The sequence below is a fragment of the Heterodontus francisci genome, chromosome 12 (assembly GCF_036365525.1).
Source record: "Heterodontus francisci isolate sHetFra1 chromosome 12, sHetFra1.hap1, whole genome shotgun sequence".
In the NCBI taxonomy this organism is placed as follows: Eukaryota; Metazoa; Chordata; class Chondrichthyes; order Heterodontiformes; family Heterodontidae; genus Heterodontus; species Heterodontus francisci.
The window spans coordinates 99,319,725-99,341,816 of NC_090382.1; the positions used below are offsets into that span (position 1 = coordinate 99,319,725).

General features: G+C 41.6%; 1 protein-coding gene across 4 annotated transcripts in view; it reads right to left on the bottom strand.

The window, feature by feature from the left end:
* Positions 1 to 287: 287 nt before the first annotated feature.
* slc36a1 (solute carrier family 36 member 1) overlaps positions 288 to 22,092 on the bottom strand; it is a 106,372-nt gene continuing 84,567 nt past the window's right edge. For 2 of the 4 annotated variants that reach the window (XM_068043917.1, XM_068043916.1), the window contains one exon: positions 288 to 4,496. In XM_068043917.1, the coding sequence (XP_067900018.1) occupies positions 4,228 to 4,496 (269 nt within the window). In that variant the 3' untranslated portion in view covers positions 288 to 4,227. Of the gene's footprint in view, positions 4,497 to 18,946; positions 19,091 to 22,092 lie in introns of those variants that run through there. The other 2 variants (XR_010976119.1, XM_068043918.1) reach the window with 2 other exon arrangements.

Below are 22,092 nucleotides of genomic sequence, written 5' to 3' on the forward strand. Positions count from 1 at the left end.
ATTTTAGGTCTTGGGTATTGTCAGTCTTTAGTGCCATTGTTTTTTTTCTAATACGATTTTCTTTAGTGAGTTCTAGTCCTTCATTCATTAATTTCCCTGGAATGTCAGGCATATTATCTTCTTCCTCTACTGTGAATACTGAAAATTCTTTCAAAGAGCTGGCACAGGCACAATGGGCCAAATGGCCTCCTTTTGTGCTGTAACCTTCTATGAACAGAGATATCAATAAACATAAAAGCAGGCCAACGTACTTAATTCAATTTTAATTAGCATAAAAAGGCAACAAATTTCATTTTGCACATTTTATTAAACATAAAAATCACAATAGTCAGTTAGAAGACAAACAATTGGACTACTCATGTAGTTGCATGAGTATACAGTTGCATGTATTACCCTGAGGAGGCTGTGACAAGTTTATATCATGAATTGCAGATCACAAATAATCCCCAAAACATACATGAACATCTTAACCCTTGAACTGCTAAACATTTATCAAACGGACAAGGAAGGAAGGAGGGGAGGAAGGAGGTAAATGAGGAAGAGGAAGGAAGTATGAAAGCAACCTTCCTTCTTCCCTCCACCATAATTCTTAGATACAAAAACAGGTTGATATTTGTAGTACTAAAATAAATTCACTGGCATTAATACAATTATAAAGTAATTGTTAATACTTTGGATATTGTGCAAACCTGACCAGCAATTCTGTTCTGGCAAGGCAAACATTCAGTATTGGCAGGAATAATGATGCAACTGATGTAATCTACATAGCACACAAATACACTGTACCTATTTTATACACATACACAGTGTGCAGTGAGCTGCAGCTAAAACCATGATCTCTACTAATGTATTTAGACAAAGAGGTTATAAAACCACATCATGCAATTTTAAAAGTCCAGCAGATAACTTTCTATAAAATCTACTACAGTATTTTAAAAGCAAAGTTTACATGCGTTAGTGTCAAACTAACTACAAGAGAAAACTGAACAGAACCATGCTGGTTGTACATAATGGACACTAGTGTAGGCAGAAGTCTATCCTGAAGAGTGATAATGGATACCCATGAATGGCACCAAAGCCTTCAGGACCATTCTCTAAAGGCTAATCATTAATCACTAACTGGGCTCAAGAGCTAGCCCCTTCAATGAAAACAGTTGATTTACTTCTTAGAATCTAGTCAGACCACTGAAGACAGTAACTGCTGGGAATACAAGGCTACAGTCACTTCTGCATTAGCTGAAAGAGGTGGATTCTGACCATTTGAAAGCAGCTTGAACATTGGTGGTTATAGCAGTTTAATCTCCCCAAAACCTCACCAGCCTTTTGCAGATTGACATATCTAGCAATATGAAACCTCTGACCAATTTGTGGTCGCCTGCCTTAATATTTCCTTATGTGACTCGGTGTCAAATTCTGTCTGATAACACTCTTGTGAAAGGTCTTGGAACGATTTCCTACATTAAAAGGTGCTATATAAATGCTGAGCTGCAACAATTGCCTTTGAAAAAGATGGCTTGAATGAAGTGTGAAAGCCATAAAATCCTTTTACAGTACAAGTTTAAAAGTAGCTTGCACCTCTCTCGACCATCAGTCTAGAGAGGGGAATCCCTTTACCAAGTGTGTGTGTAACAGCCATTTATTTTCCCACTCTTCCAATTCTTTTGGAAAAAAAACACAGGTTTCTTCATCTTTCTAAACACTAATATTGCACAAGCTGTACTACAACATTTAGAATTTTAGAGTTAGCTTAAAGCAAATTCCCCTTTTTTGTGCAAATTATTTTATTTTAGGTCTTGCCTCAAAATTGTGTATCGAATGACTCTTTATAACAGAAAAACTTCCTATGAATGAGTCTGATATCTTGGAAATGTTTAAGAATGTTCCATTTTAAAAACCAGTGATCTTGTTCAATGCATTATTTTACCTAAGCAGCCACTACCTAACATGAAGCTAAATGTAAGCCATGTGCTCAATCTACAACAGATATATTACCCACTGGCCACAGCTGGCCCATAACAATAGCTGCTGAACAGATAGCAGGCAATCTTAACCAGACAGAAGCCATTTGCAGAAGGAAGCACTGTGGCATAATCGTATAATCCACTCTAGATTAAAGGCCTGCTACCCGACCTGAACCCGACGACATGTGTCCGGTTCGGTTCGGGTCAGGCCACTTTTCCGGGTCCGGCCTGGCTTACACAGCAAGAATTGCAGGTAAGTGTTAAAAGTAAAAAAAAAAAACTTACCTGCTGCGAGTCTGGGACGTCAAAGAAGGAAACTCAGTCTGTGCAGTGAGTGTCTCTATGACATCATCACGCTCATGCTGCAGCTTCCTGAACATTGGGAGTCGGAGAGTAAATAAAGGGAACATTCCAGTGGTCGGGTCGGGATAAAGTCGGGTGCGGGGGGGAAAATGGTGACTCAGGTCGGATTGGGCTCAGTTCCGATGTAGTTCTGTTGGGTTCGGGCCGGGATTTTTTTTGTGACTTGAGCAGGCCTTTAACTCTAGATTAACTATGACTATTGTGGAGTTAGTCAGGTTTTGAAATGCTGAAAACTAGCCGCATTACTGAATTTGGGATAAGATCTGATCTGATAATGCCAAGACCCGATGTCTAAATCATATTCTGAAAATGACCCTTTTCTGTAACTGCCATTTTAGCTCCTCTTGTAGTTAAGCTACTTCAGCTGAGTCTGTAGTGCAAATAAAAAAAACTGCAGTGCCATAAGTACTGTACAGTTTACAGTCATTTCCATAAGCATTTATAGCATAGGTTAATGTAAAAGGCCTCCCCACTGTACCAATGCTGCTCAACTACATATCGCAGCACACCAGCATTTTCGAGCCTCATGGGTGAAATCTGCAAATTAATGCTAGCTCTGCAAAGGAGCAAGAGAACTGTGCACGGAATTGAATGTACTCAAATATATTTCAAGTGGCTTTACAACCAACAAACTGGCACACCCATCAGTTTGGTTTAGATTTGTGGGTCTCCGCAGGTTAACAATGTCACGAATGCCCCGGTTTCTTTAATCAAAGATTTTTCCTCTAAAATCTATGATACCTAATTTCTCAAAAATAAAAATAAAGTGAACATTAGTCATCATGATTGTTGTGTAGGAAAGGGATGGATTCATTAGCTTACAATAAATACCATCACTACTCATCAATTCAAAGAAAGCTTCTTTAAAGCTGTCTATTTGTCATGATCCCTGTCAGCAGGAGGTGGGAGCTGGGGGGTGGGCAAGAGGAAGGACACAACCATCCTGGATCTAATTTGATATTGTGAATACAGAAACAGGATTTGGTCTGAATCAGTGAATCTGGAAACATTACCATTTGAATCTGATTCACCTCTAATCTAAAACAAGCTATTAGGTACTTGAACTCAACCACAAATGCCAAATAGGGCACAAGTGACATGTAAGCTTAGAAATAGCTACCTTCTGCAGCTGATTTAGTTGACAAGCTGTAACACTGTCCGGGGCCCATGAACCCCTTGTTCAAATAGGCGACGGTTCAAAGGGAGAAATGAGCTGGTGAAACAGCTATATGCAGAGGGACGTGCCCCAGATAGGGAAGAGCCAGAATCAAGTAAACAATGTTTTCAATTGCAGACTCTGAGTCCCTTCAGCTGAAAACTCTCCACATAGCACTTGAAATCTATTACATAAAAAAGGTTGCATTAGACATAATGCATCCTGGAGGAAAAAAAGAATATCCCTTCACATCAAAAATGAACTCTGAAGCGACAACAGAAAGATATGAGAACGTTGAGATTATGTTGAAAGCGAATTTCCAGGTTAAAATTCAAGCATGCAATTATATAGGTTTCCAAAAAACCCTCTCCCCACACAAACAGAAACTTAAGCACATAAATATTTACAAATTAGAACCTGGGTACATTTTCAATGACTAGCACCAATGATTTAACTCCCTGCTCTGTGGGGAACTTTATAACATCATGAGTTCCAACCAGTATTCAATAGCCATTATGGAGATCTCCTAATACAATCGTCCATCACTAAAACAAACTGGAAAAATAAAACTACATACATTTCACCTGAAACAACCTCTGCCCCTGCTTTAAAATTAGACTAAGTTTTGTGCAGACTGTTACTTATTAATCTGCACAAAACTCAAGATGGTAAAGTGCTCTGGGAAAGCAAAAAAATGGCAAACAAATCCAAATCACTTTGGACACTATATAACAGAAACAAACCAAACTAACTGGAATGACCAATAGTAATATTGGTCATGGAGATTTCTTTAGACACCAGTTCTTCAATGGACACGTAGGTCCCAGACACAAAACCCACAAAGCCCACCACGCTGATCACGACGTTTTTGGCAATTCTCCATCGACTCATCCCCTCACTATAGTAGGTGGCAATTTCAAGAAGTGGGGGGATGATTAAGGCTAGAGTACTGCTACTAATGGACCCAACTAGTGTGATCACAATTGCCAGATGTGGGATCAGGATAGCCAAGGCACCTGTAAAAACAAAAGAAGTGAGACAAAAAGAAAATTGAATGAATGAACTTTATATAGCATTTTATTACATCCACAGCCACCTTGAAGCACTTACGAACATGCAAATTAGGAGAAGTAGGCCATTCGGTCGGTCCCTTGGGCCTGCTGTGCCATTCAAGATCATGGCTGATCTGTTTGTGTTTCGAATTCCACACTACCATCTACCCCGATACCCCACGATTACCTTGCCTAACAAGAATCTGAGAAAAAGAATTTCTCCTCATCTCTGTCCTAAAAGGGCGTCCCCTAATTTTAAAACAGTGCCCCCTAGTTCCGGACTCACCCACAAGAGAAAACAGCCTTTCCACATCCACCTTGTCAAGGCCGTTCAGGATCTTATAAACTTCAATCAAGTCTCCCCTCACTCTTCTAAAGTCCAGTTATAACAAGCCCAGTCTGTCCAACCTTTCCTCATAAGACAACCCGCTCATTCCAGGTATCAATCTAGTAAACCTCCACTGAACCGCCTCCAATGCATTTACATCCTTCCTTAAATAAGGAGAGCAAAACTGCACACAGTATTCGAGATGTGGTCTCACCAATGCCCTGTATAACTGAAGCATAACATCCTTACTTTTATTTTCAATTCCCCTCGTACTTGTTGTACCTGCATACTAACCTTGTGTGACTCCTGCACGAGAACAGCCACATCCCTCTGCACCTCGGAATTCTGCAGTCGTTCTCAGTTTAAATAATACTCTGCTTTTTTATTCTTCCTGCCAAAGTGAACAGCTTCACATTTTCCCACATTATACTCCATCTGCCAGATTTTTGACCACTCACTCAACCTATCTGTAATCAGTCCTTATGTCCTCTTCATAACATACTTTCCTACCTATCTTTGTGTCATCTGCAAATTTAGATACCATGCCATCGCTCCCCTCATCTAAGTCATTGACATAAGCTGTAAAAAGTTGAGGCCACAGCATAGACCGCTGCGGGACACCACTCGTCACATCCTGCCGATCAGAATAGGACCCATTTATGCATACTTCCTGATTTCTGCCAGCCAGTCAATCTTCTACCCATGTTAATATGTTACCTCCTACACCATGAGCTTCTACGTTGCGCAATAACCTTTCATGTGGCACCTTGTCAAATGCCTTCTGGAACTCCAAGTACAATATGTCAACGGGCTCCCCTTTATCCACAGTGAATGTTACTCCTTCAAAGAACTCCAACAAATTGGTTAAACATGATTTCCCTTTCACAAAACCATGCTAACTAGAGGCCTGTTACCGGACCCGAACCCAACGGGACCCGATGACGTGTCGGGTTTGGGTCGGGTTGGGCCCATCTTCCGGGGCCGGCTTTCGGGGTCGGGACGAGTCCTAATCGAGTCGGTTCGGATCGGGCCGGACACACACGGTTAATGCCCGACTGGTAAGTATTAAAAATTAAAAATTAAAAAAAAAAACAACTTACCTGAGCTGGGAGTCCGGGACGAAACTGAGTCTGCGCAGTGACTGAGTGACGTCACTATGACGTCTCGTGCATGTGCTGCAGCTTCTTGCAGGTTCGATGTCAGGAAGGTAAGTAAACGGATGGTCGGGTCGGACCAAGTAGTGGCGGGTTGGGGTCGGGTCGGGCTGGGTCAGGCTTGGGCACGCTGTGGTTCAGTCGGGTTCTTTTTCCCGACCTAAAGCAGGCCTCTAACATTAACTATTCCCGATTACTTTGAGTTTTTCCGAAGTGCCCAGCTACAACCTCCTTAAATGATCAATTCTAACACCTTCCCCACGACAGACATCAAGCTAACTGGCCTACAGTTACCTGTTTTCTGCCTCCCCCACTTCTTGAATAGGAGTTATATTTGCTACTTTCCAGTCTAATGGAACCTTTCCAGAATCTAGCGAATTTTGAAAAATTAACACCAACCCATCTACTACCTCATTAGCCACCTCTTTTAAGACCCTAGGATGAAGTCCATCAGGACCCAGGGACTTGTCAGCCCGCAGCTCTAACGGTTTGCTCAGTACTGCTTCCCTGGTGATTGTAATATCACCAAGTTCCTCTCTTCCTTCCACCTCCTGATTTACAGCTTTTACTGGAATGTGTTTTGTATCCTCAATAGTGAAGACAGAAGCAAAATATTTGTTCATTTCATCCGCCATTTCATTATTATCTACTATTAGTACCTCATAGCCAAATACTTATTTTTAAAAGTGTAGTCAGTTATGTGGGCAAACATGGCAACCAATTTGGACACAGTGTGGACCCACCAAAATAAATGACAAGTTAATTGGTTTGTGTTTGTCGAGAGCTAAACGGTGGCTTGGACAGCAGGAAAACAACTCTGCTCTTCAAATAGTGACACAGGATGTTTCAGAAGCGCTTCAACAGGGCGGCACAGTGGCACAGTGGTTAGCACCGCTGCCTCACAGCTCCAGGGACCCGGGTTCGATTCCGGGTACTGCCTGTGTGGAGTTTGCAAGTTCTCCCTGTGTCTGCGTGGGTTTTCTCCGGGTGCTCCGGTTTCCTCCCACAAGCCAAAAGACTTGCAGGTTGATAGGTAAATTGGCCATTATAAATTGTCACTAGTATAGGTAGGTGGTCAGGAAATCTAGGGATAGGTGGGGATGTTTGGTAGGAATATGGGATTAGTGTAGGATTAGTATAAATGGGTGGTTGATGTTCGGCACAGACTCGGTGGGCCGAAGGGCCTGTTTCAGTGCTGTATCTCTAATCTAATCTAAACAGGTAGGTATGGTCTCAGTTTAACATCTTATCTGAAAGACTGCATCTTCAACAGTGCAGCACTCCCTCAATACTGCACTCAGTGTCACCTAAATTATGTATTCAAGTCTTAAGATTGATCTTGAACTCATGACCAAAGACAAAAATACTACCACTGAGCCAAGCTAACAACAGAAGCTTCATCATATTTAGTAAAGAAACACACTTGAAACCATCAACTTAAATGAAAACATTTATTTTATAAAGGCACTGTTAGCATCAGGGTTTGGCTAACATATCTGTCTACATTTTAAAAATAACTAATTGGTAGCAAAGTGCTTCAAGATGTTCTTTGCAGGGTACACAGCCTTGTTTTACATATCTGCATTTTCTAAAAACAAACTTAGCTTTCCACTGCTGAAATATTTTGACAATATAAAGTATTAGAGCATGGAACAATGTGACTATACAGGCTAGAATGAGGTCCGAGACCACTGCCCGAGTATCAAATAACCACAAGTTTGTATCAGTCTCAGCTTGAAATTTTGTGGACTCACGCAAAAGCTGTCAGGTTTAATAATCACTTAATGTTTCAACTGCCAGTCCTGACTGATGTTGAGCAGGATAGTGACAGCAGCTAGTCGTTAAGTCCCAATTTTAAGTGCAGAGCTCAGATAATTCCTTAACTAAAAATGTAATTTATATTGCACAGAGTTGCTGTTTAAAATGGAGGGAAGAAAAAGATGGAGCCAGCCGCTGTGTTATGGCTCTCCAAAGGTTGCCACAAAAAGACCTGAGAACACAGGAAAATATTTAGTTTTTAAACTAGCTGCCACACATGCACCTCACTGACAATTTCTGCCTCAATTCTGGCAATATCTCAGTTCTCATTAATGGCTCCTCTTGGTTGAGGTCAGGGTGGGGGGCAGAGAATCTGTCTCTGGAGTTGGGGAACTCTGCTTTGCAACAGATGCTCATGAAACAATATCGAGGCTCATATTAAGCACTTCAGAGATCATGAAATAATTTTATACTCAGCTCGCCGATAGGTTCAAGGACCTTGGTCTACTTACTTTAGAGTAAGCACAGACTTAGAGGTGACCTGATAGAGGTCTGTAAAAACAAAGTTATGGACAGTGTCCTTATTAACAGATTGATGAGGGACCAAGAGATAGATACAAGTTTAAACTATATAAGAGTAGGAACAGACTGGTTGCTACGCAGTTCGTCTTTACCCAGGGAGAAGTGAGCCACTGAAATACAGTACCAGCTGGTGTGGTAGGCGTAGGCTCTCTGTTTGGCTTCGAAAGGGAGCTGGATCGGTTCTTGACTGGTAGAAGAGATCATAACAAATTGAAGGTAAGTGCCCTTGCAGATAACACTTGATGCATATGATCTCCTGATGGAATGCCAAAGGTGGTCGGAGAGGAATTTCCCAGAATATTTTTTCCCTTATTAGTTCTGTATTTTTTTCTTTCTTTATTGCCCCTCCTAGGAGATCACATGGCTGCAGGAGTACATAGGAAGTAGTGTCCAGTCATGATGCTTCAGGCATCACACTATGGGGCAGGCTTGATGGACCAGCTGCTCTTTTCTTGCCTGTTAATTTTGTATATGAATAGCAAATGTCATGTTAAAAGTTTGATTATTCTACTAGATACATAGAACAGTACAGCACAGTACAGGCCCTTCGGCCCACGATGTTGTGCCGAACCCTTAACCTACTCTAAGATCAAACTACTTACCTACCCTTCATTCTACGATCATCCATGTACCTATCCAAGAATCGCTTAAATGTCCCTAATGTATCTGCTTCTACCACCACCGCTGGCAGCGCATTCCACGCACCCACCACTCTCTGTGTAATGAACCTACCTCTGATATCTCCCCGAAACCTTCCTCCAATCACCTTAAAATGATGCCCCCTGGTGATAGCCCTTTCCGCCCTGGGAAAAAGTCTCTGGCTATCCACTCAATCTATGCCTCTCATCATCTTGTACCCCTCTCTCAAGTCACCTCTCATCCTTCTTCGCTCCAATGAGAAAAGCCCTAGCTCCCTCAATCTTTCTTCGTAAGACATGCCCTCCAGTCCAGGCAGCATCCTGGTAAATCTCCTCTGCACCCTCTCTAAAGCTTCCACATCCTTCCTATAATGAGGCGGCCAAAATCTGAACACAATATTCCACGTGTGGTCTAACCAGGGTCTTATAGAGCTGCAGCAGAACCTCGTGGCTCTTAAACTCAATCCCCCTGTTAATGAAAGCCAACACACCATACACCTTCTTAACAACCCTATCAACTTGGGTGGCAACTTTGAGCGATCTATGGACATGGACCCCAAGATCCCTCTGTTCCTCCACACTACCAAGAATCCTGTCTTTAAGCCTGTATTCTGCATTCAAATTTGACCTTCCAAAATGAATCACTTCACACTTTTCCAGGTGGAACTCCATCTGCCACTTCTCAGCCCAGCTCTGCATCCTGTCAATGTCCCGTTGCAACCTACAACAGCCTTCCACATTATCCACAACTCCAGCAATCTTCGTGTCATCGGCAAACTTGCTAACCCAGCCTTCCACTTCCTCATCCAAGTCATTGATAAAAATCACAAAGAGCAGAGGTCTCAGAACAGATCCCTGCGGAACACCACTGGTCACCGAGCTCCATGCTGAATACTTTCCATCTACTACCACCAGATACATCCAATATTGACTGTTGAAACAAGTTTCTCCACTTTAACCACTGTGGTTGACTCTTAATTGTCCTCTGAAATGGCCTAGCAAACCATGAAGTTGTATCAAACCGCTACAGAAAAGTTAAAGAATAAAACCAGATGGAGCACCTGGCATCAATCTAGGAACAGGAAATGACAAAGGTACACCTTGCCCAGGTTACCCTGCAAAGTCCTCCTCACTAACATCTGGGGGAATTGTGCCAAAATTGGGAGAGCTGTGCCACATACCATTCAAGCAACAGCCTAACATTGTCATATTCAAATGAATCATATCTTACCCAGACTCCTCTATCACAATCCCTCAGTGTGTCCTGTCCCACAGCAGGGCAGACTCACCAGAGGTGGCAGCACACTGCATTCAGTCAAGAGGGAGAGGCTATGGGTGTCCTCAACATTGACTATGGACCCCATAAAGTCGCATGGCATCAGGTCAAGAATGGGCAAGAAAACCTCCTGTTGATTACTACCTACCACCCTCCCTCAGCTGATCAGTGCTCTTCCATGTTGAACACCACTTGGAATAAGTCCATCACCAAGACAGACTTGGTAGCAACACTAATGATAGACCTGGCTGAGTGAGTTCTGAAGGACATAGCTGCCAGACAGGGCCTGAGCGAACCAACAAGGAAATCCTACTTGACCTCAACTCACCAATCTACCTATCACAGATGCATCTGTCCATGACAGCATTAGTAGCAGTGACCACCGCACAGTCCTTGTGGAAAAGTAGTCCCATCTTCACATGGAGGGCACTCTCCATCGTTTTGTGTGACATTACCATTGTCCTAAATGAGAGATTCAGAACAGATCCAGCAGCTCAAAACTGGGCAGCCATGAGGGGCTGTGAGACACCAGCAGCAGAATTGTATTCCACCACAATCTGTTATCTCATGGCCCAGCCTATCCCTCACTCTACAGTTAGCATCAAGCCAGGGGACCAACCCTGTTTCAATGATGAGTGGAGGACAGTATGCCAGGAGCAGCACCAGACATAACTAAAAATGAGGTGACAACCTGGTGAAGCAACATCATCGAATTACATGAATGCCAAACAGCAGAAGCAGCATGCAATAGACAGAGCTAAACAATCACACAACCAACAGATCAGATCAATGTTCTGCAGTCCTGCCTCATACAGTTGTGAACAGTGGTGGATAATTAAACAACTAACTGGAGGAGGTAGCTCCACAAATATTCCCATCCTCAATAATGGGGGAGCCCAGCAAGTGCAAAAGACAAGGCCAAAGCATTTGTAACCATCTTCAGCCATAAGTGCTGAGTGGACAATCCATCCTGGCCTCCTCCCGAGGTCTTCAGCCAATTGATTCACTCCACATGATATCAAGATATGGCTGAACGCATTAGATACAGCAAAGGCTACGGGCCCTGACAACCTCCCAGTTGCAGTACTCTAGAACTAGCCATGCCACTAGACAAGCTGTTCCAGCGACAAAACTGGCATCTACCCGACCATGTGGAAAATTGCCCAAGTATGTCCTGTCCACAAAACGCAGGACAAATACAATCTGGCCAATTAACGTCTCATCAGTCGACTCTCAATCATCAGCAAAAAGATGGAAGGTGTCGTCGACAGTGCTGTCCAGCGCTATTTACTCAGCAGTAACCTAGATCACTGATGCTTAGTTTGGGTTCGTTCTACCAGGACCACTTGGCACCAGAGCTCATTATAGACCCAAGCACGGACAAAAAGATGAATGGTGAGGTTGGAATGATTACACTTGGCATTCAGGCTACATGTGAGCGAGCATGGCATCGAGTTGTTTTAGTAAAATTGAAGTCATTGGGACTTATGGGTAAAACTCTTCACTGGTTGGAATCATTCAGAGCACAAAGGAAGATGGTTGCAGTTGTTGGAGGTCAATCATCTCAGTCCCAAAGCATCACTGTAGGAATTCCTCAGGGCAGTGTCCTAGGCCCAACCATCTTCAGCTACTTCATCAATGACCTTCCCTCCCCAAGGTCAGAAGTGGGGATGCTCAGTGTTGCTTGCGCAATGTTCAGTACCATTTGCAACTCCTCAGATACTAAGCCAGTCTGTGTCCTTTCTGCTTTCTTGGACGGACATAAAAGATCCCATGACACTATTCTGAAGAGTTTCCTGGTCAATATTTATTCCTCAATCAATATCCCAAACACCAAATATCTGATCTTTTAGCTATTTGTGGGCACTTGCTGTGTGCAAATTGGCTGCCATGTCTCCTACAACAGTGACCACATTCCAAAAGTGCTTTGAGACATCATGTGGTCATGAAAGATACTATGTAAACATAAGTTCTTTTTCCACCCACAGAAGAGCCTGTTAAGTTTGGCAACTAGTTTATTAACTAGTCTGTAATGAACATTTAGATTTGGAAAGATCTAATCAACTTATATGTAGAGCTCAGAACTGCATTGCATGGAGTCCTGCAACCTATCCATGTCCCAGTGTGGTTGCGAGCACTGTTAAGTGTATATTAGTTATTGCATTTACAATAAGCTAAGAATGCTGACCTCACTGTGCAAGAACCAATGGGTTGTGCGCGAATAGGTACATAAATTGGAATGCAAGTCTCATTATCCACAACCAAAAGCAGAAATTATGTAAGTGCAATGTGTTTGAAGGAATCTTGGATTAGAATGCTTTGAATTACAAAGATGAAATGGTTTATCAAATCAACTAATGAAGGTGTTAAAATCCTGCAGTGTGTTCATGTATATGAACAGACTGAAGACTTCAACACCCTTCAATCTTTGCCCTATCCCATTACTTTGTGCAACACAATTTGTCCTTTTCTTTGTTCAGTTCATTCTTGCCCTACTGTTCAGTCATTCTTTCCCTCGAACAGATTACAGTAAGAGTGCATGTCTTAGGGATGCCAATCCTCTGATTGCCCAGGGGTCACCCAGAATTCATTACTAGTAGGCAGTGGGAAAAATACTTTGCACGTGATTTGTACCTGTGGGTCTCTCTTGTCTGTACTATCAATTCTCACCCCACACCATTCTACCTCCTCTCATACTCCCCACGGCAGAGCCAGAACCACATGGCTGAAGAGTTCTGCTGAAAGGCCATTGACTTTAAAGGTTAACCATTCATCTCTACCTATCCTGCTCGACATGCCGAGTGTCTCCAGTGCCAATATTCCCTCTTAGCTGCACACGTGTAGCCATGCAACAAAAGGTACATGCAGCTGTCCCCTTTAAGATAACATGTTCGTAGCAGAAGTAAAAATTTTAAAGAGGGCCACCCATTGAAATAAACAGGCTGCACAAAGAAAATGTAGAGGGATCATTGTCCAGCATTTTGTTTTTATTTCTTAAAACACAGCACTGTTACAGTATACAATTACATTTAACTATCCCTACTTTGAGTTCATTAAATGCACCTGTGGTTTTGATGTCCAAGGCATTTCCACCTTGAAATGTCAAGAAAATTATCTTCTCAGCCCTGATATCGCCTCTGCTTAAAAAAAAAAATTCTCGGAAATTGCAGTAACTAAAATCTCTTTACCTCATTAAGATACACAAGTAACTAGGACTATAAAACCCAAGTTCAGCATAAAAGTCAGCTAGCACCTTTTTATTCAATGAGTAATAATTAGAATGGTGTTCCAAGTAGGATAGTGGAATTAAAAACTGATAGTTCAAGAATTAGATACTGTAATGGAGCAGTACCTAAAAAAAATGAGCTAGATATGTCAATTGTTAATAGGGGCATAGAGTAAAAGAGCAAGGAGGTTGTGTTAAACTTGTACAAGATACTAGTTCAGCCTCAGCTGGAGAACTGTGTCCAGTTCTGGGCATCGCGCTTTAATAGGAAGGATGTGAAAGCATTGGAGAGAGTACAGAAAAGATTCACGAGAATGGTTCCAGAGATGAGGAACTTCAGTAATGAAGACGGTTTGGAGAAGTTGGGATGGTTTTCCTTAGAGAAAGCAGAGAGGAGATTTTAGAGGTATTCAAAACATGAGGGGTTTGGACAGAGCGCATAGGAAAAAAGTGTTCTCACTCTTGAAAGGATAGAGAACGAGAGGGCACATATTTAAAGTGATTGGCAAAAGCAGAAGCAACATGGAGAAACTTCTTCACGCTGCAAGTGATTAGGATCTGGAATGCACCACCTGAGTCTGTGGTGGAGGCAGGTTCAATCAAGGCATTCAAAAGGGAATTGGAGTGTTGGGAGGAAAATGTGCAGGGTTATGGGGAGAAGGCAGAGAATGGCATTAGGTGAATCACTCATTTGGAGAGCCACTACAGACACAATGGGCCAATGGTCTTCTCCTGCACCATAACAATTGTGATTCTGTTAAAACAGGTTAGCTAAGCTGGAGTGCAAGCATGAAAACCCACAATAGACCCAGCCCTTAGGTAAATGCAATATTTGCAAATATTATGTGATCAAACCTCCTGAGGTCAACCAGTTAGCAATCTTCAATTCACTTAACTCAATCAGTACAACGTATCTTCAGTAATGATACAAAAACATGTAATTTGTCTCTTCAGCAGAGCATCTTCTTATTCGATTATCCAGCATTTCTAACCTCTGCACTTCAGCTTTCCCTCAACAAACCTGGTTGCTCATATATGGGTCTCTGTTTGCCTCAAAGTCAGGCTCCTCACCCTCCCCTGCTCCAGAGGTTGGCCAGAAGAACATTGTACTACACCTGCTATTTGAGCCCAACTCTAGAATTTGGGATGAAATAGTTTTGAACCCTTCAGGTGAGCTCATGACTCCCCAGTTTGACGATGCTGGGCAACAATGTCTGATCTTAATGCATATTCTGCAACTGTCTGGAGCCTGTAATCTTCCTATTTAAACCTGTGAAAATCCATAATTTTAAAACCCAACTTCAAAGTAAATATTCCAATAATTTACTGGTAAACAAGTGCTCAAAAAAAAATCCAAAATGTGAGTTCCCATGTTTGCCTTCCCTGTACACACCAATATTGAATTTCAGCTGGCATAATTCAGCCCACGAGAATTTTGCCTTGGATCTGTTGTGTTTCCCAACTGCCTCAGATTCAACTATCTTTTCAAACTGGCATGAAACTTCAATTATTTCCAACAAAATGTATGGGAGGGGCTCCCTTTCTCAAAGTGTTAGCTTGCATTTGGATGATTTTCATAATTATGTTTCTCAATGATCAACTATTTTTCCAGTTATTGATGGAAAATAGGCATCATTTTTAAATCTTTGCTTCATCGCTTGGTTTGCTAGTTGTTTGCAACATCCCCGCATTGAATGAGGTTTCCACACAACTACTGTTAGCACTTTGTAGTTGACCTAGTTTCACTTAGCAGCCTAAGAGAATTCATATATCTGCAGGGATCAGTTGAGAGTCAATCTAGAACATCCATATAATATTTGATTACAGAACCTAGAGGACATCACTAGTCCCCTATATTGAATACTTAACAAGTATTTAATATGGCAACTATGTAGTTATTGTTCGAACTATGTTTGGTTCTGAAACAATCCTGTATTTTTTTTTATTAAAGAGAAAATGAATGCTGGAAATACTCAGATCTAGCAGCATTTGTGGGGAGAGAAACAGTTAATGTTTTAGGTTGGCGGAGTTCCTATGAAGGGTCACTGACCTGAAATGTTAACTTTCCCTCTCCACAAATGCTGCCAGACCTGCTGAGTATTTCCAGCATTTTCTGTTTTATTTCAGAATTCCAGCACCCACAGTTCATTGCTTTTCCTTTTTTTAAAAAAAAAAAAATTGTGTCGGGCCTCTACAGCTATGGTCATGTGCAACTCCTTTTGCTGAAAACCTTCCACAATCATATTCGCAAGAATGTACATTTGCATTTTATGAAGCTATTTACGAACAAGGGTACATTCAGACTGAGGTTGGTGTATAGTGTGTAATCACATCTTGTGTACAATCTGAGTTTATCAATATAATGTTTATATCAACTTAGGATGTTACTCAGTGGAAGCTTTATGTACTCTCCATGTTGCCACAAAAATCTACAAAATTCAATGATTGAAACGTTGACAGTGAGATTGGTTCCCTGAAGTTCAAATCTTTCATTCCTCAGCTCCCAAACATGAAAAGATTCTCAGTATAACAAGATCACTTAGAATGTGAAGAAATCAAAAGTATGCTGGCCTACTGAAAAGTAACAGAGGGTGGGCATTGTGCTGCTTTAGGCTTGCTGTAGATGCAAGACCTCAGGGACTGAATGATCATTTTTGAAGTTTCTGCATAGAGGAGAGTGGCTCAAATCATATGTTCCATTTTTTGTAATTTTTCAAAGCAAACTATAAACTTTAACCTTCAACACAAGATGTCGTTGGTGTCCAAAGCACCTACATTCTTATCCTCATATGGATCAGCTGAGAATTTTTATTATAACTCAATTATGCTACAGTAAATTAACCCTCATTTAGGTTCACCTGTCTGAAGCATAGGTTGAAGCTACTGACTGAGAATAGTAAAATAAAAGCAAAATACTGCGGATGCTGGAAATCTGAAATAAAAACAAGAAATGCTGGAACCACTCAGCAGGTCTGGCAGCATCTGTGGAAAGAGTAGCAGAGTTAACGTTTCGGGTCAGTGACCCTTCATCGGAACTGAAATATTAGAAAAGTCACAGGTTATAAGCAAGTGAGGTGGGGGTGGGGCAAGAGATAACAAAGGAGGTCTAGATTGGACCAGGCCACATAGCTGACCAAAAGGTCACGGAGCAAAGGCAAACAATATGTTAATGGTGTGTTGCATTAGTACAGATTAGGTGTAAATACACTGAATATTGAACAGCAGCAAGTGTAAACCTGAAAAAAAAACAGTGGGTAAGCAAACTGAACAAAGATGAAATGAAATAAATACAAAAAAAAGATTGTAAAAAATGTAAAAAAGAATGTTAAAAAAAAAAGAAAAAATAACTAAAAATGAAAGTAAAATGGGGGGCTGTCATGCTCTGAAATTATTGAACTCAATGTTCAGTCCGGCAGGCTGCAGTGTGCCTAATCAGTAAATGAGATGCTGTTCCTCGAGCTTGTGTTGATGTTCACTGGAACACTGCAGCAATCCCAGGACAGAGATGTGAGCATGAGAGCAGGGGGGGGGGGGGGGGGGGGGGGGAGTGTTGAAATGGCAAGCAACCGGAAGCTCAGGGTCCTGCTTGTGGACTGAGCGGAGATGTTCTGCAAAGCGGTCACCCATTCTGCGCTTAGTCTCCCCAATGTAGAGGAGACCACACTGTGAGCAGCGAATGCAGTATACTACATTGAAAGAAGTACAAGTAAATCGCTGCTTCACCTGAAAGGAGTGTTTGGGGCCTGGGATAGTGAGGAGAGAGGTGGTAAATGGGTAGGTATTACACCTCCTGCGATTGCAGGGAATGTGCCCTGGGACGGGGCCGAGGTGGTGGGGGTAATGGAGGAGTGGACCAGGGTGTCGCGGAGGGAACAATCCCTTCGGAATGCTGACAGGGGAAGGGAGGGGGAAGATGCGACTGGTAGCGGCATCACGCTGGAGGTGGCGGAAATGGCGGAGGATGATCCTTTGGATATGGAGGCTGGTGGGGTGAAAAGTGAGGACAAGGGGAACCCTGTCACGGTTCTGGGCGGGAGGGGAAGGGGTGAGGGTAGAGCTGAGGGCCCTGTCAACCACAGTAGGGGGAAAGCCTCGGTTGAGGAAAAAGGAGATCATATCAGAAGCACCGTCATGGAAGGTAGCATCATCAGAGCAGATGTGTCGGAGACGGAGAAACTGGGAGAATGGAATGGAGTCCTTACAGGAGGTAGGGTGTGAAGAAGTGTAGTCGAGATATCTGTGGGAGTCGGTGGGCTTATAATGGATATTAGTAGACAACCTATCCCCAGAGATGGAGACAGAGAAGTCGAGGAAGGGAAGGGAACTGTCAGAGATGGACCATGTAAAGGTGAGAGAAGGGTGAAAATTGGAAGCAAAGTTGATAAAGTTTTGACTGAGAATAGTAGCTTGATTTTACAAACACCGAGATTTCCAAATTAGTCAGTACATATGAATATTTAGATTGCCAGCATTCCTAGCAGATGGATTTCATTTAGGCACTGGATATTGCAAAAAAGTATGTAAACAAGATGCTAGCAAGACAAAAGTAGTAGTTTAGAATTGTGTGGTATGCCAAACAGACTAGGTTAACATTCCAGACCTACTGATAACCCTATAATGTATATACAATTCTATACATCCCTGAACAAGATGTACTTTTGGTAACAAACTAGTTCCAAGTCTACTTGTTTTCCCCAATTTGATAGCTCATGAAGTAGGAAGCTTCTGAATTTAAACAGCATTAGGGATTACCAAGACAATTTGTATTTAGGGACTTCCTAAAGGAGTGGTGCGAAGTCTCTGAATTCACAGATGAAATGATTAGTGGAATTAACAGCATCTGGGTGCAGCATGGCAAAGGAACATTTTATAAATGTATCAGTTACTGACGGTGAATGTAAGTTGGTTTAATTTAATCCCTGCAATAAAGCACCTAAAAGTTTGGGTTCCAGTTGCAGGATAAAGCCTCAGTTCTGAATTCACAGCATGAATGGAGGGGGAAAGAAAAATCAGTGAGCAGCACAAATTCATGAGACAGTGCAAGACGCTGCAAAAAAAATTGAGTTTATGCCTTCTCTCTAAAAACATATTGCAAGTATAAACACGTACAGTACTATCACCACCTGTCTAGTACATCTCTCCAGTCTCTCAAATTTAGCTTCTCATCCTATAAAATAAATCTTGCAGTTTGGCAAGCTAATTATGCTTTACTTCTTTCCTTCAGTACTCCAATTTTGTTTCCTACACATGTCTGAAATATTACCATATGATAATTATGTACCCCGACAGCTCTTTTGTCTCCTAAAGTAAAAGTAGATAAAATTGACAGGTGGAAAGAGACTTGCTGGTCCATCAAGCCTGCCTGAAGTACAATTGGGAGGCTAAATGCCAGCTTGCTCCATCATACTGCAGAATACTTAATTCCTCCTGAACAACTCCTCATCATCTTCAACCAATGTCCAGGTGGCAGACAAAACACAGCTGATGACGACTCCTTTCCTTATCAAATCCACAAGTTACAAGGCCCCATATAACTGGAACAGTAGTGAAGATAGGTCCAAATATGCAATTGTTCTTTCCACTAGTATATTTGAAGCTGAAGGCAAATTGGCATCAGGAAAAATAGAAAAAGCTGAAGTTAAAGGCACTATATCTGAATGTGTGAAGCATTAACAAAATAGATTAACAGCACACACATAAATGAATGGGTTTGATCCAAGAAAGACATTTATACAGCACTTTCCACGATCACCAGGCATCTCAACTCCCACAAACAGCAATGCGATAGACCTAGATAATCTGTTTTTGTGATGTTGATGGAGGGATAAATATTGGCCATGACACCACAGATAACTCCCTTGCCTCTTCAAAATAGTGCCATGGAATCTTTTACACCCACCCTAGCATTTCATCCAAAAGACAGTGCAGCACTCCCTCAGTACTTTAAGGCAGTGTCAGCCTTGATTTTTGTGCTTGAGACCTGAAGTGGGAATTGAACTTGGAACCTTTGGACACAAAGCAAGGGTTCTACCAACTGAGCCACAACTGACACCAAGTTACTACAGAGACATGATTGCAGAATGACCAAGGTTTGGAATCAAATATTCCAGGATACTTGACTTTTTGTAGAAATAGGCAAAATGGAAAACGAGGGCTGGCCCCAATAATAAATGATAGGATAAAGACAGGAGAGAGAAAAGGATCTTAGCTCAGAAAATCAAGATGTAGAATTAGTTGGGTGGAGACAATAAATAAAAGGGCAGAGAACAGCTGACCTATAAATTACTGCCAAGCAGCAGTCAGACAGACAAAGTATAAATTAGGAATAGAAGTGGATGCAACAAAGGGTAATACCAGTAATCATGGAGGACTTCAATTTTCACAGACTGGGCAAATCAAATTTGCAGTATTAGTGCAGAGGACAAGTACATGGAACCTACACAAGATAATTTTCTAAATTATTCTGCCAAGGCACCAATTAGGGAACAATGCATTTTAGATCTAGTATTACACAACAACAAAGGGTTAATTAATAACCTCGTAGTAAAGAAGCCTCTAGGAAAGAATGATTATCTAAATGACTGAATTTTATATCGAGTAAGTCTGATTTAGTGAAGTCCAAAAATAGGGTCTTAAATCTGAACAAAGCAAACTATGTAGGAATGAGGGGCAAGTTTATTAAAGTACTTTGGGAAATTAGATTAAAAGATATGTCTATGTATGCAATGGTAAACATTTAAAAGAATTTATAATTTGCAACAAATATACATTCTCTTAAATGAATAAAAACCTTATGGAAAAGTGGTCCAACCGTGGCTAACAGAAGTTAAATATAGTAAATAAAAAAACAGAAAACGCTGGAAATACTCAGCAGGTCAGGCAGCATTGGTGGAGATGGAAAGAGAGTTAACGTTTCAGGTCAATGACCTTTCATTGGAACTGTGAAAATTTAGAGGTTTAATAGGTTTTAAGCTAGTGCTGGAGGTTGGCAGTGGGGTGGGGTGGAGAACAAAAATGGAAGGTCTGATCAGCTAGAAGGCCGGTAAGATTAAATGACAAGAGTTTATGATCAAGGCCACTGTCTTTTAATGTCATCTTAAATTGTTATTGAATCTCTCCTGTCTTCCACCTTATCACAGACCTTTCACAGAATCATACCGGGCAGAAGAGGCCCTTCGGCCCATAGAGTCTGCACTGATTGGCTTCAAACCTATTACACCTAACTTTTCCCAGTTCTGCTATGCCATCAACCTGAAATGTTAACTGTTTCTCTCTCTCCAATGCTGCCTGACCTGTATATTTCCAGCATTTTCGGCTTTTATTTCAGATTTCCAGCATCCACAATTTTGTTTTTGTATTTGGTTAAATATATTAGATTGAAGGAAGAGGCTTATAAGGTTACTAAAAGGCTAGTAAGCCTGAGGATGCAGTTGATTTTAGAATTCAGCAAAGCATGACCAAGAAATTGATAAAAGGAAGAGAATAGGAGATTAAAGAAACAGGTTGTAAAAGCTTCTACAGGGATATAAAAAGGAAGAGCTTCACAAAAGTAAACCTAGGTCCCTTAGAGACGAGAAAGGAGAAACGATAATGGGAAGTAAAGAGCAGAGACATTAAACAAATACATTGTATCTGTCTTCACAGTAGAAAACAAAATCATTCCAAAAATAGTGATGAACCAAGGGTCTAGCGAAAAATTAGGAACATAGTGACATTAAAGAAATAGTACGAGAGAAATTGTGGAGTTAAGTCAACAAATGGATCAAGGATTGGTTAATGAACAGAAAACAGTAGGAATAAACAGGTCATAGAATCAGTTATACAGCACAAAAACAGGTCCTTCGGCCCATGTCCGTGCCAGACATCAAGCCTATCTATTCTAATCCCATTTTCTAGCACTTTGCCCGCAGCCTTGTCATTTTCAGGTTGGCAGGCCATCACTGGTAGGGTCCAGGAGTGCTTGGGCCTCAGCTATTTACAATCTGCATCAATGACTTAGATGAGGGGACCAAGTGTAATGGATTGAGGTTTGTTGACGATAAAAAGCTAGGTGAGAAAGCATGGAATATGCGAAGGGATAGAGGCAGGGTAAGTTAGTGGGCAAAAACATGGCTAATGGAATATAACGCGGGGAACTGTCAAGTTATCCATTTTTGAAGGAAACTTTTTTTTAAAAATACAGGTTGAGCAACTAGGAAATGTGGGTATTGAGAGAGCTGTGTGTCGGTACACAAATCACAAAGTTAACATGCAGGTACAGCAAGCAATTAGGAAAGCAAATGGTATATTAATCTTTATTACAAAGGGTTTGGAATACAAGAGTAAAGTCATTTTACTACAATCATATGAGGCCCTGGAGTACTGTGCAAAAGTTTTGTTTTATTTTCCTTACCCAAGGAAGGATACACTTTCCTTAGAAGGGGTGCAGGTTCACTAGACTGATTCCTGGGATGAAGGAAATTGTCCGAACAGATTGAGTAGATTCGGCCTATAAGTCCCTAATTGAAACATTTAAAATTCTCCAGGAACTTGACAGTAGATGCGAGGAGAATGTTTCCTCTGGCTCGGGAGTCTGGAACTGGTGGCAGGGGTGGGGTT